Here is a 19258-nt window from a genome sequence, read left to right on the forward strand (position 1 = left end):
TACTAAGATGGTACAAGGTCTATCTGACCTATCTTATGAAGACAGACTGAGACACCTTAACTTATTTCTGTTATCTTACCGTAGAACACGGGGTGATCTAATATTGGCCTATCGTATACTGAACGATGACTTTGGTATTAACATTTCTTATCTTTTACTTCCGTCTAGGACTGATCATTTGAGAGGACATTCGAAGAAAGTTCAAAAACCGAGATCAAATCGTTTTCGTCTGGATTTTCGTTTCTCGCATCGAGTAGTGAATTACTGGAATTCTCTACCGGAACACGTAATATCAGCACCTTCCGTTGATATATTCATAACGAGATTGGACCTCCACAGTATTACAAACTGCAATGATTAATATAGGTCGATAGACCTCCTATCCTTATTACTGAAGGCTGACCTTGAAATAAATGGCGGTCGAACTAGTTCCAGATGCTCCGTTAGTTTATATGATTTGTTTCGATATTGTAGGTGGTATTTTGGTGAAATAAGCAGAGAAAAAGCTAATGAGATTCTAATTGATCAGCCTGTTGGAACATTCTTGATACGTGACAGCACTACAAAGTCAGGTTACGTGCTTGCGATAAAGTATGTCTATTTTTACGTGCTAATAATCAGAGAGGCCAACGAAGTCAAGCGTTACTTACTTATATGGGCACCTCAACTAAAAAAGTTCAAGTTTGGCGACACTCTCTATTCTTCGCTCGATGAGTTGGTTAGACTTCATACTTCACACTCTTCGAGTACTCGTATGAGACAGCCAGCCCAGAAGGCTACTTATGCTGCTTTATATTCGTTTCAAGCACAGGTTATTACTTCTCTCTTCCCGTTATTTTCTAGGAAGAGGGAGATTTGTCTTTTCAGAGGGGAGATTTGTTAACATTCATAAGACAAAAGCGGGAGTGGATTCTATGTAAATCAGGCGATAACCGTATCGGTTGGGTTCCTTCAAATTATTTAACTCCGGTGAGTAATGTAGTTTCTTTGGATTAATGACAAAATTTTCCCGTGTTTTTACTGCACGCAATCTATAATTCGGAAATAGCTTTAGTGTCATGATGATACCTCACCTCAAATCTCAGTGTTATACTGACCACTGTTTTACAATTTCCTATCGCGTTACAACTTAACTCAGCAAGTCCTAGAAACTAGATAAATGTTCATGTATCTAGTTTTGATCTAATTTTTCGTCTAAAGGGTCGTATAAATGTTCGACTGTCGTACCTGGGGTAAATACAGGATAACTCAATCAAGTTGTTGGGATTTAGGTACTGATTATTATTATTATTATTATTATTATTATCAGCTTTATTCAATATTATATTTTTGGTACAATGTAGAATTCTCAGCGTAAAGCATTTTAACAAGTTTCCGTTTCTTCTTGGTCGGTCCTGGCGATAAATATTGAGTGATCGCCAGTTAGATGTTAGCAGTTCAGTAAATGAACATCTGGATAATGTGTATTCTTTTCGCTGTATATCGCCAGCAACCACATTGTCTCTTATTGAGTTTTCTGTAACTTTGACAACGAAAGGTTGTACACTTTTCAGAAACGCAGCAGAATAGGTCATGCGATTAATAAACATAATGATATATTAAAACAAACAAAAATAGATAACTTGTTGAAATATCTAGATGGCAGGAACAGGTAGCCCAGATGCTCAAGCAGGCCGTCCTTTGATCACCAAGCCAGCTTTCCGTTTGTGAGAACCAGTCTCATCGCTCAACCCCAAATCGTTTTTGGTCTACTGTGCCGCAACTAGATATAACATCTGCTATAACGTCTCGGTTACGTTAACTTACAGACTTGGTTTGTTTTAAAAAATATACTGGACTAAACCTGTCAACAATATCGGCGATTCCATAATTTATGGACAAACCAGTGAAAATAAGGATATAAAGTCTTGGATTTTAGCTCAAGATTTACACATCCATATAATTAAATGGCATTTTTGATTATAGCTGATGCCAGTTCGTGATGAAAACCCTTACTTTGATTTCTAACCGTAAGTCGTAGTCCTAATTGCTCATATTAATTTTTAGTCCTCTTTTGACCCTGGTAAATAGATGAGTTGTCTCAATATCGCTAGCATCGTTCAAAAGTCACCCATAAATTTTATTACCATCACAATATCCTTCATATTATTTACTGACGTATCCATGACACCCCTTTTTTCCTAGTTTACACCTGAAATTGTTGCAAGATTAAAGGGTCTTGGTGACCAACTTGGATTAACCTATTGTCATATGCTAAAATCTGTTCAGTTACCGGCTACTGGAAAGGTTGTAAGGGCTAGAAATCCCAGTATCTTCGCGACAAATCACTTGAAAGTGGAGGTTAGTTCGTTTTCAAGATGTTCGACACGTTATATTTAAATCACTTTACGATATTACATGCTGTAGATTAAATAATACGGTAATCCAAAGAGTTGTTTTTCAGTCTGCGGTTGGGAATGAATTTAAGTTGCTGGTATTCCTTTGTATGATTCTTCAAATTATTTTTTATGTGTAGCAAAATCAAATAGCCAATACAGTCTTCAGTCTTTATTGGCCAAGGTGCCTGAGGGTATGTAGTATATCTCACGCATCACCTACTGTGAAGTAGAAATAGGTTGGAAATGATTGTATGTAACTTGATCAAAATGTAGCATCAGTCCATGAAACCATTGGCCATTATACTAAGTCGTGCAAGCAGTTCCAGACTTGCAAGTTAAAGTTCGCAAGGTAATCTTAATCTGTGGTTATAGAACCTGAGTGGTGTCGGTCAAATTTGGTTTAAATCCCAATTTATATTCCTCACAACCATAGTTCATTTCCTTTCCATGACGTCTCTGTTGTTTTTCTAGGAAATCTAACTTTCGTTCTCGGCTTATATGCCATTTATTTTACTACTAATTCCGCCCAACTCATCCACTTCATCTTGTTAATTTTCTCCTTATGTGCTTATGTAAAGCGTAACAATTTATATCTGTAAATTTGTCCCAGACCCTACGTAGCTAACATCTGCAGAAAGCCTGAGAAACATGACGTACTGTAGGTCCTTAATATGTATGTTACAAAACTGTAATCAAATTGATCAGGATTTTCCTGGTGTTAGTTTAGGTGATTTCTCATTAAAAAATTCCTTTCGCTTGTGCTAGCAGAAATTACAAGTAACTTACTTTTAAACTATCCTTGTTAAATCCGATATAATGGTGAAGCCTACCAGTTTGGCTCTACTTCACCGGTGAATGAGAGACCTAAAAAATTAGTTTTGTCTGATCGTTCATGACATCAAGTTACGTTATTTTCGTGAATGCTTTTGTATACAACCCTGTAGTTTTATTTGGCAAAAAGCCCTATTCCTCTAACTAATGTTCTTACTTTTAATTTGTAATTATTCACAGTCGTATGTCAGTAATCCGGTCTCATGGGCAGTCATCACTCGTCCACATTGTACCACTACATATCATGTATTGGCCATACTCTGTTTATTTGTTTTAGCAACTACAGGCCAGGTTCACCAACCTGTAAATTCCTAATCCATAACCTCATTAGCTTTCCTGCGTGCCGCAATTGATAAACTATATTTAACTTGTACCGCGTACTTTTTTGTTACATTCCTCAGCTGCAGTTACAAATGTTATGCTAACCTTTGAATCTTTCTTGAAGAATGTGGGGTTGCACCCCCTAGTTTGTACGTTTTTCCAGGTGGTTGCGTACAACATTTTAAAGTTAAAACTATTTCGTACATGTCAGTATATTTAATGATCAAGTTTATTTGCAATTACTATTCACATTATACCTTGCAGTGCGATGATGAAGTTCAAATCAGGAAACTACTTCCTGATGGATTCTGTGAGGTCTGGCGAGAACGTGATCAAGTTGGCGGCTTGGTACCAATTAATTTCCTTAAGATTGAATGTAATTAATAAATAGTAATCATATTTAGACTATGATTCATTGATGAAGTTGTGATTTGATTTCATAATGTCCAATTATACTTTTCTGAAACTTCTCTATTTTTCAGTCGTACTTAATCCTGTGCATATATGTTTGTTTGCTTTTGTAACAATAGACTGTTTGAAATGGTAGACAAATGTTTTTATATGAGTATGTTTACAGAAAGGTTAGTGCATGCATACAAAACGTATTCTTATTGGCCCTAGTGTCAAGACAAGTTTTCATTCTTAGTTGTCTTAGCTTGACTTGAAATAACAGATTTCAAGTACTAAATTATTCAAGTCCCTGAACATGTATTATGATATTACAATGATTTACGTAGTTGTTTTGGATTTAAGTTGTATTGAATTTGACGATATCTTACTACGGTTTGCGAGACCACACAAATTAATGATTGAAGATACAAAGGAAATCTAACCTCTATTTGGTTACTGTTTCCTAAAGTGTGCAAGATCTAATAAGTATACCACTGTTAGCGAAATCGTTCATCTAGGCATAAGCGAAGTTAATAATCTGTGGTAAAAACCCATAAGTAAAGTGCGTATTTTCTTTCTTAAAATAATGTACAACTATGTAAAATCTCTAAGACATGTATATTGCTTTGAGTTTCAGTATTATAAAGTGGTCGAGGGGAGGAGAAATATATGTAGACGGAGGAAAAAACAAATAAGTAAAGTACGAATAGACGATTAACAAACGACTAAAGAGTTATAAGACAGGATAATAAAGAGTACGTCTTCTCCATTGTAATCGATTTTGATCCATTCCACATCTGATAAAGGATACCAGTTACTTAAAATTGTTTATTTAGTGATTCAATATCATGAATTTGTCATGTCAACATTGTGTTCTTCACATATCTTGAGCCAACAAATGCATATCTCCTTGACATGCAAGGTTGTTTTCAAATTATATCGAGTCGTTTTTGGTCTTCTCAACCTTTGGGTATTGTTGCTACCCAAGAAACGCATATGAAACATATGTTCCAAGAGTTGTATAGTCGTATTCTTTGTTTTTGGTTATTCGCCCCCAAATGCCCTGGTACGGCCGAGAGTGGGGAGAGTCCGCTCTCCCTCTCGAAATGCTCTCACGTGGCCACGCGTATATAGCCTCTGCCAGGGAAGTCCTACTCACTGCCTTCTCGTGGCGGGGGTGTTGTTTACGAAAATGAGGGGACGAAAAGCGAATGTCCGGCGCTTTAACCGGAACCCAAACAAAATCAATCGTGCACATGGGCTCCAGTATCCTGCGAGAACAAATGGTGTATGAACCAATCGTTGGTCACCGGCTATCATGGGACTTCATCTCCTTACCATGCTCCACTGCCTTGTGGATCAGACCTTCAGGTCGAAGGCTCCGGGTGTGCCTCCCTATGAAAACCACCTGCTTCGGTTTGGGTGTGCGGGCAGTATCACAGCCCTCACACATATCGAATGAGATTCGTGTGGCGCATATGTATTTGGTGCCCCCTTGTACCAATATCTATGTGTTCAAATAAATAAATAAAATTTTGGTTATTCAGCATATCCATCTGCTCTAAGAACTAGAACATATTGCTTGACAGTAACAGCTAAGCTATTCAACTCAAAGGGGTACTCTTACGATCAGTTGGTGTACAAAGACAATAGAGCGCATTGAAATCTTGGATACTGTTTACTCCTAGAAGCTGTCAGTTAGTCAGTAACAACGTAGAACTTCGTACGCACGTACATCAGTTCGAGTTGCCATACCACATTAGCACAGAGATGCAGTTGCCGATTCAAATCCCATAGTGGTAGAGGTAGTAAGAGTATAAGCAGTAATCGGGAAGATTAGGGTTTGGAGATGTTATTTAAAGAGTATAATCCAGTGAAATAAGTTTGGAAAGAGGAAAAAAGGGACATGAAGAATTCAGAAGATTAGAATTTAGAAGAATACAAAGAGTGGATACACCTGCGCCATTGCAAACGATTTTGAGCCATGTCATTCAAGGTCTCTAACCATCGGTTGCTATCATCTCGTGGTCCCCAACCAGGTAGTCTACACCTACCGACATGACACAGTCCACTTGTCAGTGACTTCATGGGCTTGTGCCATGTTTTGGTCTGGCCGCCCCTAGCTTTCTTCCAACCTACTCCTATACCACTGAACATCGCACGTCGAGGCAGTCGGTCGTTGGGAATACGTAACACATGTCCCAGCCATCTTAACTGATGAAGTTTCACTACTTCATCAATTGATTTGCCATCCTTACCTAGTACCCGTTTTCTAACAACTGCGTTACTTACTTGATGGTCCCAGGATATACGAGCAATGCTTCGAAGACACCTATGATCAAATACTAGTAACCTACGAATATCCTCTACTCTTACCGGCCATGTTTCACTGCCACAAAGTAGGACGGAACGAACTGCTGCGCAGTAAACACGTTCTTTGGTTGACCTAGAAGCTGTAACTAAAGTCATTCGGTCTTTTCTAAGCCGTCTTGTGAACGCTCTAATTGTATTGTTAGTTTTACCCTATCAACCTTGTACACCTATCATAGTGACACAGCCTGGCTATCCAAGCTTCAGTTAGTAGAGTGAATTCGTATATGTGACCTCATTTTCATAACTGATCTGTTTCGCTAACTAACTAGTGATTTTCGGTGTGTGTGTGTGTAGAATACCTGTCATACAGCAAATCTTACTACCTTTAATGTGAAGTTTTGTAAATTCATGAGTCACTCCTGTCAAATACGAATGAAAACTGGCAATGCCTCCACCAGTATTCATGAATAATGACGCATCAGATTAAGGAATGGACATTTCAGCTGCTAGTTTTGATCTGAAGTATTTCCCACCACCAAACGAACTTGTAGGCTTGGTTCATGCAACAAATCCGTAGTACACAGTTGTTGTAGCAAATCATATTCACCAAAGTTAGTCACAGCGTCATGACTAAAATAGCTAGTCATTATTACGTTTTGTATGGCCAGCTACTAGTTAGTAAATTAAGAGAAGCTAGACTGTTTAAATTCAAATAATTTACAGATCTCGGTAAGATATTAAAAAATCATGAATCCTTAAGTAGATTCTCATTTTCTCCAACTTTACCCCCGAACACTAGTATTAATTCGTTAATTTAATATTGTAATCGGTATGACATACATAAATGTTGTAGCTGCATTGGTGTTGCAAATTCCTCAAGTTAAGATCTGCAATTTTAAAAACGAAAAATAGTGAATTTTTAGTTAGGAGCTTATAATATGTAGTTAAATTAACCAATCTACGTTGCATTTATCTGGCTCACTAAAATTAACCATTCTGATCAAAAATGAGATTAGCCTGTTGTAATGCAGTGTAGATCAAGAAGCCTAATGTTCTTTGTTTACCAGGTTTCTTCAACTTAGTGTCCCTTTTAGAAACGTACTTAAGACACTACATAAAACTTGAGAAGCTCCTCTTACGTTTATTTATCAGGTGATAAATGATAGTCATATTTATAAATTTTTTCACCTCTTTCCTGATTGCACATTCTGTAACACATGGACCATACTAAATAGCTCCTCTGAATCAATTGAATAGACTTGAATACAATGGTCAACCGGTTTCTAGGTAGATGATCATTACTGACTAGCATCGTTTACCCTCAAAGTAGTTCAACTTAGTCGGCACGTTAAGACAATTCTGGGTATATCCTCTTATGTAAAGGGCTTTTTCACTCTCAACGACTGTTCTCGATTTAATTTTTGGTCTGAACATGTAGATTACATCGGATCGACGAAATACCCATTCAATAGTAGTCGTAATAGATTCTTCTATTTGAGCAAAATTAAACCAAAATAAATTAATCAGGGTTAGAACTTACAAGTCTGTAGCTAAACGTTAACTACCTTTCGCGAACAAATCTGTGTTTCGGTCCCCCGACGTGTGTTCACTTATATGGTTGAGAGGAAGCCTTTGGTGGTTGTTTAATCAATATTCAAAGAGTTTGCATTTCAGACCAACTGTAACTTGATAATCATTGTGAATCATAAAGCACTAACCAATGGTCAGAAACTTTGGACGGCACGGCTCAAAATTGTTTGCAATGGTGCAGGTGCGTTCACTCTTTGTCTTCAATTAGATCCTAAGTGTCTATGATTTCACTAACTTTTATTTTCTCAACTTGTATTTTAGATGCCTAATTTTTCTGTTTTTATCGATTTTGTTGCTACCTCTGGGATTCGCCCTGACAATTTCATCTCGCTGTACTAGTGTGGTATGTCAACCTAATCTCATGTGCTAGGATTTACATTGCGTTTGACTTCTAAGTAGTTCACACCTGTGACATTAGCAGCGATTTTCTTATTTCCACCTCTTCAAATGACGTGTTCGCTACTAATTTTAATAAACGTATATACTCTCTTTGTTGATCGTTAGACGTGTTTGTTTGATTACCTTTTGTCGATATAACATAAAAGTTGTGTTGTATACTATTTCTGTTGCAGTATTATGTCTGGCATTTCACGAGTTGGCAAACTATTACTACCACGTACTGCTTTATTGTTATGTGATATACAGGAAAAATTTCGTCCAACTATTAGTCATTTTGATGCAATTGTCGAAACGTCTAGTCGGATGTTAACAGCTGCTCGAATGCTAGGAATGCGCATTGTAGTCACTGAAATGTACCCTAAAGGTGTGTTTTGGGAAGAATAGTATTCTAGCATGTTTTTAAAGTGTGGTTTATATTCTTGTAAGATATTTTGTATAAAAAGCGTTAACTGTAACACCTCGATTTATTCGTATTTGAGGTATTTCTTTGTTCTGTATTGGGATGTCTGTTGGTTTAAGCTTGCACGAAACCATATAGATTTGTGTTTTTTGGCCATATTCTGGGAATTATCCTCTGTTAGAACAATGATCGACATAATCTTCGTATATTTACAAAATAGTCTTCTTGTGTAATCCTGGTGCCCCCAAATGCTCTGGTACGGCCGAGGATGGGGAGAGTCAGCTCTCCCTCTCGAAATGCTCTTACATGGCCACGCGTATACAGCCACTGTCAGAAAAGTCCTACTCGCAGAGCGGGTGTTGTTTACGAAATTGAGAGAACGAAAAGCCAATGTCCGGTGCCTTAACTGGGGTAGTGAACACGGAGGATCCACCTAGGGGAGTTGAAAACCCTGATTCCAAACCAATGGGGCAAATGGGCTCCAGTATCCCGAAGGAATAAATGGCGTATAAATCAATCGTTGGTCACCGGCTACCATGGGAAAGTACCTCCTGACATTGCTCCACTACCCCATGAATCAGACCTCTAGGTCAAAGGCTCCGGGTGTGGCTCCCTAAGAAAATCACCTGCTTCGGTTTGGGCACCCGGGCAGTATCATAGCCCACACACCAGTCAAGAGACTTGTGTGGCGTATATGTATTTTGTGCCCCTTCGCACTAATATTTGTGTTCAAATAAATAAATATATAAATAATAAACCTGGTGACATTTTTGTGGGTGTTTCAGCGAAGTGGTAAATTGAAAATCTGTCTTAGTGGTGTTATAATTCAAGATAACAGTTGCGTCTCGTAAAATTAATTGTCATTTATCATTGTTCTTTGGAACTTGCATAACCTGAACTCTATTAAAAATGTATTACATATGTTGATAAAAAGCATCTTAAAATGGGAGTACAGTGATTATATTATCGCTGCATCTAAACTAATTCCCCTCAATGACTGATAAAGCTTACGCCTTTTTATTTGACATGGTAGAAACATTCGGAATTACTAGGTAGTTCAGCGACGATGATTGTTTCAAACGTTCACAAACAAATTGAAACCAAACGTGAGGAAGTTTTACATAAATAAACCATTTAAAAATCTAAGTAGAAAATGTCACCCAACAAACAAAACCAATATTAGTGTATAATTTCAAGTTGTCAAATTCTACAAGCGAGATAAGAAAGAATAAACCAAACAAAAACTGATGACAAAAATAGCGCTTATAGTATATAGTTCAGATAATAACGAGGTTTTTTCCATAAACGTACTTCCCTTTATCATATTAAAGAGGGTAAGAACAAAAATTTGAGCTCAATAGCACGAACTCCTCTTATTTCGTTTGGTTCTCCTCAGCTGATTACAACTTGTGATATTTACAACCACTTGCGGAATGGGTTCACATTATGTTGTTGATTTAGATCACACATCAGTATTCTATACCAAGGGTGTAAAATTTTACAGACTAAACAAAATATTGTAAGTATATATATATATATATATATATATATATATATATATATATATCATGTGGAAGAAAATTTCACAAAGTTGATAGTAGTAAAAGTCCAGACGTTTAGTAATTGTGCTGTTTAAATTAGTTCTTTCTCTTGTTCAGTCAGAAATCCTATACATTCGTCACATGTTTGGGACAAAGAGTTAGACACAATATATTGTCTACTTAATCTAACCTGTTTGGGTTTCCTAAGGTTACAATTACTTTGGGCAATATACTTGTTATGCTTTGCACTGGAATGTAAAGATCTAGTGATAACACTAATCAGTAGACGTATATAATGCGATTATTATTGACCGCGTAAACTTATACAACAACAAATCATTGGACTTTTAAGTGAGAAAATAAGACTGGTTTTTACAACAGAACTTTTATTGTTCTATAAAAGTCTACATATAGGTAATGATAACTGTTTACATGATCTTGAAAAGTAGGTAGTAAAATATTATATTGAAAGTAATAGCTAAACTTATGTTTTTCCAACGATAGTGCTGTTCAGTACATCCTTTATGAAGTTTACTATTAAAATACTTTGGAAACCCTTTCGTTATTCAGGTTTAGGTCCTACCGTCAAAGAGTTAGGAGATTTAAGTGGTATTCCCATCATTTCAAAGAGATCATTTTCTATGCTAACAGATGAAGTAGCCAATGTTTTGGAGCTGGGAAAACAAATCAATTCTGTTTTATTATGTGGTATTGAGACACATGTTTGTGTTCAGTCAACTGCATTAGATTTAATTGAACGGGGAATACAAGTTCATTGTATTGTAGATGCTGTATCTTCACGAAATATAGTTGACAGGTAACTAATCTGTTTATATCATATTAATGTACAAGATGTTTTACACTTATGTAACAGATAATTATCTTATACATTCGACCGTAATTAAGTTTATGTAATAAACCATCTAAAGCTGAATAGATACCGCAATTTTATAAGAACCAACAATTTAAAAAAGATTACTAATGAAGCCTCTTTTTAATCATAGAGCCTAGGAGTTTTAAAATATCACTTAAAATCGATTTCTATGATAGCTGAAACCATTAATTCGTTGAAAAGTCCGTGCTTCTGTCGTTAGACTATCTCAGTTTGATATCAGCTGGATAATTATTTAAAATAAGGAAGTATGAGACGGTTGTCTCGTTCTATTCAGTAATATAGACCCTCCTCTTCAGTCAGAGTGAAAATCAATATTTTGAGTTCTCGATTTGACTACTCTAGCTTTAGGCAATAATTCAGAGTTCAGTAAATATTTAAGGGAGGATATCCTCATTCAGTCATTAGTGAGTTACTATCGTTTCACTGATGATTTAATTGACTTTTTTCTTTTGATTTATATTGGTAACAATTGTCTTATTTCACAATTTCATCTCCGGTATTGGTGTAGTTAAGGCAAGAATCTCTTAATAAGAACTTTGAATTATTTTGAGCTAAATCACTGATAGGGTTTTTGATGACTATTAAAATCTAAAATGTTACTAAATCATCAGAATGTCATAGGATTAGTTTAAACCATAATTTAAAGACTTAATCAGTTACTTTTATTTTTGTAGCATCGTTTAATCTTTATGCACCCTTATCCTACATTTAAGTGGCTAGAAGTTGGGTTCTCCAACCACTAAGTCGTCTCACACTGTGCTCAATATAATTCTCATTCCATCATACCAGCCTAGATTTATGAATATAAACTCATGAGATTATATTGCCTGATTAATACACTGGGCCAGTTAGATAGAAGCTAAATAGTCAATGAAAGATGCTGACAAACTCACACTATCGGTCAAGATTAGGGTTGACTTTCTAATGTATTAGGAATACGCTAATAGTTGAAAAATTATCGCTTAGTTTTCTGAGGGATATGTATCTATGTTTATGAATTAGTTCGTGCATGTACTTCCGATTTAGTTGGTCAATAGAAATCTTTCTACTTACTCAAGTAGCTGATTTGAGAACTCATTTAGGAAGCGTACATATCATTAGTAGTCTCGACGAACCGCAAAATGTTGCACTACTGTATTCCAATATTTAGCCTAATATTTCAACTATATTTTGTCTTGTTTCTTAAATATCATGATACAACAAAATGAAATTCACTGGAAATCTATTTTAATTTCTCATACTTTGTATACATGTATTGTAGAATGTTTGGATTTCAACGAATGAGTCAATCAGGTGTCTATTTGACTACATGTGAATCAGCCTTATTAACTATACTCTGTGGTTCTGATCATCCTCAATTTCGTGATGTTCAAAAGATTATTTTAAAGCCTAGCTCGGATAGCGGTTTATTAACTGGATTCAATACACCAAAAATTAGCTAAATACTTAAAAGTGGATCTGTTTTTCATACATCTCTATACAATTTTGTTCTATATTTTTCTTATATATTCAAATATAAATCTTAATAATCTTTGTTAAAACTAAGTTTAATTTTAATAATTTTCATATTGTATACTCGGATCTATAATTGAACTACTGAATAAAATTTTAATTTTGCTAGTTAGTAGTATTTTTTTTTACCAAAAATAAATCAAGCTATTTATTTTACCGTGTCTATTTCAAATGTAACCAGAGTTTAATCTGCAAACTGGTCTTCTTATTTGTTAATATTACATCAGTAAATCATATTTCTTTATCATTGAATATATAAACTAATTAATAAAACTTCAATTAGAATGAATAATGTGCATAACTTAGTTTAACGAGAGAAAAAAAGTTTTTATACCTTACTGAAGCAAATCATTCCTATAATATTCTTGTTATTAAGTAAGAAAAAGAGAATTCAGGGAAGAAACTTTTCTTTTCGACGAAATCATTTACTTAAGTTGTACATTCGTATATATAGTTATATGGAAAAATATATCAGAAGGGGTTTTGTAGACATTTTAGTAATTTCAATAGTTGAATTCACGAGTCAATTGAAGCTAGACCACCATCAAGACAATAGTGTACGGTGGCGCAACTTCGTGGATTGGTTGAAGTTTGACATTAACATCGTTGGATGCCGCCTTAGTGGTCTAATGGTTAAGCGCTCGCGCGCGAGTCTGATAGGTCCTGGGTTCGAATCTCGCGGGGAGCGGGATCGTAGGTGCACACTGCTGAGGAGTCCCATGCTATGACAAAACGGCCGTTCAGTGTTTCCAGGTTTTCCATGGTTGTCTAGCTTCAGTTGACTCATGATTTCAACTGTTGAAATTACTAAAATCTCCACAAAACCCCTTCTGATATATTTTTCCATATAAATATATTTACGAATGTACAGCTTAAGTAAATGATTTAGTCGGAAAGAAAAGTTTCTGCCCTGAATTCTCTTTTTCTTATTCTTGTTATATTAAATCTCGATTATACTTTTGAATGTGGTTATTTTACGGTGTTGTTATGTCAAAGGAACTACAAAAATTAATAAATGTGAAATAAAAATTTGGTAAAACTGGGACGGTTGCATCAGCTCTTCATTTATAAACAAATATTTCTGTATGTGATACAATCATACACTGAGCCAGTAGTTCGTTATTCTAACTTCAAATGGCGATGAACAAGACTGATTTCTATCCTCTTTCTTCTCTATTTGCTTATTTGAGACAAAAATGCAATAAATCTAAAAACTTTATTGATGAGAACCCAAGAAGAATTAGGATAATTCCTATTCGAATTCATTTAATGGTATACCGATTATTAGTTAAAGATTTTGTAAAACTTAACAAATATTGCTTGAATAAAAAATCGCATTGAATTATATAATATAATGTAAGTCATTTGAACGAAAATCACCTTAAACCAAAATGTAAGATTGATTTATTTTATTATGCATAACATGCCCAGAAATATGTGAACTTTAGATCTCTAAATTGTTGATAGTACTCGTTCCTTTTTGACATAATTAAGAAGTTCCAAATGTATTCACTGAAAAATTAACACATTAATAGTGAATGTTAATACTCACTATATATATATATATATATATATATATATATATATATATATATATATATATATATATATATATATATTAAAGCCAAGTTGGAAAAACTAACAATGAAATATGTACATACCGAACATTAATAAACAATAAAAAACAAAATTAATGCGAAATAGTCATGCCCATAAATGGAGCACCATTTCGTTTTAGATAATAACGCACTATGTCATGGTCAGATTAAATCTGGGTGGTAGACGTTTCGGTTACTTTTCTGGCTGGTTTGTTTATGGATCATAACCAAGATTGTGTACCTTGAGTTCAAGCGGAAACAATGGTTTTCTAGTCACCTGTTTTCATTCAGCAAATAAAGAAGTTCAGTTGAATGTTGGGTCAAATTAATCTTCGGGCATTGAAAATCTCTCTAAAGGGGTTTTGAGTTCAGATTCAATCGGATTCACTAGATAGTTTCAGTTGCATGCAATATATGTGTTATTGAATACTCTTGGTGGTGTTGAATTAACTGAGCTAAATGTTCTAATCAGAAAATTGTCATTGCCTGTTTAAGCAATATCAGAAGAGAGCTTCACATCTCCATCATCTGAAGCTTTATTCACCATGCAACAGATTAAGTGGGATGAAATGAGTTTTTTCAAACCATTTGTATATTCCCGGTTTGTTCACAGTGTCTATTAAGGTGCCGAATATAGGACTCTTAAAGATTATTCTTTCGGCAGCGATTGTAATGCAACTCAAATCCCAGGATAACCTACCTTACTATGGTCGAATTTCCAGTTTAACACTCACTGCAGAGTAACGAATCAACATTTCTACTTTTACAAGCGAATGTCAGTTATTTACACTAATTCATTGTTACATCGAACCATATTCAAAATTCTAACATGATTAAACAGTCGCTTAACTCATAGTTGTTTTTCGACCTTACTTATATTTTATATTTGGGATTATCTTCTTGAAGAAGGTCGAACCAAACTGTGTAAAGAAACATCTGGATAGTTTGATTTCAGTTATGGTTTTCGTAAAAAGTTTTATTTTTACGATTCACCATACCCAGTACCAAACTATTTCGAAATTATTTGTTTAAAACTGGTAGAATTCGCTTACGTAGTCATTAATTTATTAATCGGTCAACATTCTATTCAGATCAAATTTAGTCTATAACGACGAGGATTTACTGGTAATATAAACATTAACAGTACTGAAAATATGAATGTTCTTTTCATGATCTTTTAGAGACACTGATACTTGCGTTTCCATTACCAAAGATTTCATTGAACTTCTGAATATCCTAGTCTACTCCCTAACTAATTTTATTTCTGTATAATAGAAATATCAGAAAGAGGTTTTGTGGAGAATACAGTAATTTAATAGAAATATAATTAACCAGCCTTGTAACGAATAGTTAACCTCGTCTAAACTATCGAATAGATGTGATTGGTTGACATCTTGTCATAGTCCTTTTCTGATTGGTCAGCAGACCTGACCAATATACGATGAGAACGATGTGAGGAAGTTTCAAACTATTACAGATTAATTCCATTTATAATTATCATAAATGGATGAAATATACGATATTGATGATAGTTGTTTATTCACCACTATTACTACTACTTCACATGATCCCACTCAATCACAAAAAAATAATGATGACCTTATCTTATTCCCAAGTATTAAATGCGGAACCTCTTATGATAGAAAGAAAAATGATCTACTATGGAAATTAACAACGCCGTTATCATCTTCATCTCCCTCATCATTAATAACAACAACATCTCATTCATTAACATATTTAAACCGTCATCATTTTTCAAATGCCCATTCAAGAAATGTAACTAAACATCACGTTCAGCATCATCATCAACGAAATGCTCGTTTAAGTATAAATGCTAGAGAAAGACGACGAATGCATGATTTAAATGATGCATTAGATGATTTACGCAGTGTTATCCCGTATGCACACAGTCCATCTGTAAGAAAACTGTCAAAAATTGCTACATTGTTATTAGCGAAAAATTACATTCTAATGCAGGCAAATGCAATTGATGAATTATACAAATTAATCATACGTCTTAACTCACAAATTCAACAGTCAGACTCTTTATTATTAAATGATGATCATAAAAGCATCACATTTGAACCTATCAAATCGAAATTACTGGATACTACTCACCTTGATAGCAACTGTAATATTCCAAGTAATGTTATGTATACATCTCCTGTCCACCCGATATCTTTCCCATCTCACCTACCTCCATGTTCAATGTCAAGTTCATCAGAAAACAATAAGTAAAACAAAGCACCTATCAATAAACTACTACATTTTTTCAATAATGATAATAATAACTTAAAGATCTTCAGAGTTAAAGTGCAATATGGTTGGTCAGCTTAACTAATGATTTCACTAAACAATTTGAATGGATTTTCTTATAACATCTGTAAAAGTGTTTATTAGGGTATTATTTGACGTTTATTTCAATTGATATACGCTAACTGTTTAACTTTGAACTATAATTTGGAATGTTTTTAGATGGTTTATCAGTTAGTTTTTCTTCTGATCAATTTAGAATTTTGTCATTATTATGACTGATTTACATTCCTTTGTAACATGGCTCCAATGGGAGCCGTTTACATATATTAGTAATCAATTATAATTGAATCATATACACATTCTGGAAATATTTTCTCATGTTAGTAGATGTCTTTCGTTTTGAATATATATATATATATATATATATATATATATATATATATATTCACTGGAAATTGCTTTGTGTATACCATTAAATGAATATAATTTACACAGGGTAAATAAAAACAAAAATGAAATACTACTTTTTATTTAAATAGAACTTGCAATTTATTTTCCTCTGTTCAATAAAATGAAGTCATTTATTTGTGATTTTCTGTAATATTTATTAGTGATATCTCTGATAATGTTGAGCATTGGTGAAGTAGCCATAGTTAGTTGGGTAATAAAGTAGGTTAGTTGGTGGTTTTGTAAATCTGTATTGACGAACTACAGTTTGAGTTTAACATATCCACTTAACAATCATAATATCTAGAAGGGAATCAAGTTAGAAGTGAGTTTAAACATAAACACAAAAAACACAATATCCTATTGAATCAACTAGAACAAGAATATTTTTATGAGACAGAAACATTCACTGAACAGAGATCCCCGAGTGAAAACCATTAAATTGATCATATTAGTAAGGATACGTTCCTCCACTCATTGCATCCATGCTGATTGGGGTTCTGTTTAGAATGAATAAGGCGTCAAAAAAATCTTAGCTCTGAAAAATTGTTGATAGATATAGCGAATCCAACCAAGGAGGTTGGAAAACCTTTACTTCAAAACAGTGGTAAACATGAACTACATGATACTAAAAGGGATAAGCGGCGAATGGAACAATTTTGGTCATCGACCACCACGAGACTGGATTTTCTGATAGTGCTCCACTACTTTGTGAATCAGGACATTAATTGAAAACTTGAGGAACGGTTAGCTATAAAAAGCACCTCTCTAGGTTCGAGCGCCAGAGTAGATTTCTAACGCATACAGAAATATTATTTTTGCGGAACATACTATTTTCAGTGCTTTTTTTGCACCAAATTTCATGTATATATATATATATATATATATATATATATATATATATAAATTATCGGGATATAACATCCATTGAAGATGTCGAATATGTTAGTGAACAATAATAGAGCTGAAATTCTGATGTACGATCACAAAGTAATCGAATACGAATCGTAGTATTATAATGGAAAAAATGAACTAAATGTGGTAGACTATACAAATGTTGCTTTTAAAGTGTACGTGACTTGAATACATAAAGAGTTCTATATAGTTAAAATCAATCAACAGCTCTTCTTTGCAGTTCGACAGAGGTTATATACATTTCAATCAGTTAATTGACGTTCAATGATAATAGTGTATCCTGTGAACCAAACTAAAGGAAATATCTCTAAATAGTTACCACAATTCTGACCAGATACTTTGAGCACGTTGATACTTTTTTTACTTCATTAGTGTGAAAATAACAATTCAGTATGAAACAACCACTAAGTTGTTTATGTTTCTATATTGTTACTTCCTAACTGTATTATTTAAACCTTAGGTTGGTATTCTTAGAAAAACCTCTCTTCGATACAAAATATCATCGATTTGGTCGAGTATATAATAATTTAACTACCATAAATCAATTTTAAGTTTATAAATCATACACCGATTGATGAATTCAGATAAATTACTCTTCTGTATTTAGATCAATCACTCTTTAACTAATATCAAGTCGATATGAGTTACCTTGATCTCTCTTATTTGTATCTATCAATCAGTTATTAAATTTAATAAATTCACCAGTTATTTTTTCTTATCTTGTAAACATTTCAATTTAGAAAGCAAGCCACTACATAGTTTAAATCACTGGCTTTATTATATGTACAGAATTCTACCACGTGAATTATCCCTGATGAGTCCCTAATAGGATGGAATATCTTGAATTTCATTGCTAGCCACAATCCATTCTAAATGATTTTGTAACAAAATGGACAGAGGATGCACATATGCCAACAAAGATTGATCAGAATTCAGTTGTAAGTATTAACAATTAGAGAGTAAAGGCCTTTACTAATCATAAAATAATACAGGATGTTAATTTGAATTATCCAAAGCAACAATTATTTGTTATGAATTAATAAAGTAAGTACAACCAATTAATCATACTGTTATTTCAATAGTTGAGATCATGATTCAATTGAAGCTAGACCTCAGCAGTGCTGAGGAGTCCCATAATAGAACGAAACGGACGTGCAGTGCTTCCAGGTTTTCCCTGGTGGTCTAGCTTCAATTGACTCATGATCTCAACTATTGAAATTACTACAATCTCCACAAAATCCCTTCTGATACTGTTATTATCATAAAACGTTCAATTTTTGCTAATATGCCTTAGGATCGCAAATCTTTACAATATTAAATATCCAAAACTAGAATAATTCATAATAAATACATGAAGTCCCGAAATACCAAAGTTGATTCTAATATTTGAATATCCTCATTTCAATCCTAGATCCTACCATATAGATACATATTTGTCAATGTGCTTGATCTACTCTATAGCATACAATTCA

At 34.2% G+C, this 19258-nt stretch overlaps 2 protein-coding genes across 3 annotated transcripts; both read left to right on the forward strand.

Moving 5' to 3' along the window:
• Window positions 1–217: 217 nt before the first annotated feature.
• On the forward strand, window positions 218–12849 carry GRB2_3 (Growth factor receptor-bound protein 2). 2 transcript variants are annotated; one of them, XM_051213831.1, is made up of 9 exons: window positions 218–442; window positions 475–591; window positions 622–811; window positions 844–969; window positions 2185–2340; window positions 3795–8166; window positions 8396–8586; window positions 10734–10980; window positions 12320–12849. In XM_051213831.1, exons 1-6 carry the CDS (start codon window positions 414–416, stop codon window positions 3912–3914), a joined length of 738 nt encoding a protein of 245 aa, XP_051069844.1. In that variant the 5' UTR covers window positions 218–413; the 3' UTR covers window positions 3915–8166; window positions 8396–8586; window positions 10734–10980; window positions 12320–12849. The 2 variants fall into 2 exon arrangements, with proteins under 2 accessions (XP_051069844.1, XP_051069845.1); XM_051213832.1 differs by having other exon boundaries at window positions 3795–3906.
• Window positions 12850–15671: 2822 nt separating this feature from the next.
• On the forward strand, window positions 15672–16406 carry MS3_00005745 (uncharacterized protein; the record flags this gene model as incomplete). Its single annotated transcript, XM_012940418.1, has 1 exon — window positions 15672–16406. The coding sequence occupies one exon, from the start codon at window positions 15672–15674 to the stop codon at window positions 16404–16406; it is 735 nt and encodes a 244-aa protein (XP_012795872.1).
• Window positions 16407–19258: the final 2852 nt, after the last annotated feature.

Source organism: Schistosoma haematobium, chromosome 3, assembly GCF_000699445.3.
Source record: "Schistosoma haematobium chromosome 3, whole genome shotgun sequence".
NCBI lineage: Eukaryota > Metazoa > Platyhelminthes > Trematoda > Strigeidida > Schistosomatidae > Schistosoma > Schistosoma haematobium.

What these genes read in the sequence shown, in the direction of transcription:
- GRB2_3 (XM_051213831.1), top strand. Translation starts at nt 414, where the DNA reads ATGGCGGTCGAACTAGTTCCAGATGCTCC. An exon ending in GAACTAGTTCCAGATGCTCC is followed by an intron (nt 443 to 474) that starts GTTAGTTTATAT and finishes TCGATATTGTAG; the next exon opens with GTGGTATTTTGGTGAAATAA. An exon ending in TATATTCGTTTCAAGCACAG is followed by an intron (nt 812 to 843) that starts GTTATTACTTCT and finishes GTTATTTTCTAG; the next exon opens with GAAGAGGGAGATTTGTCTTT.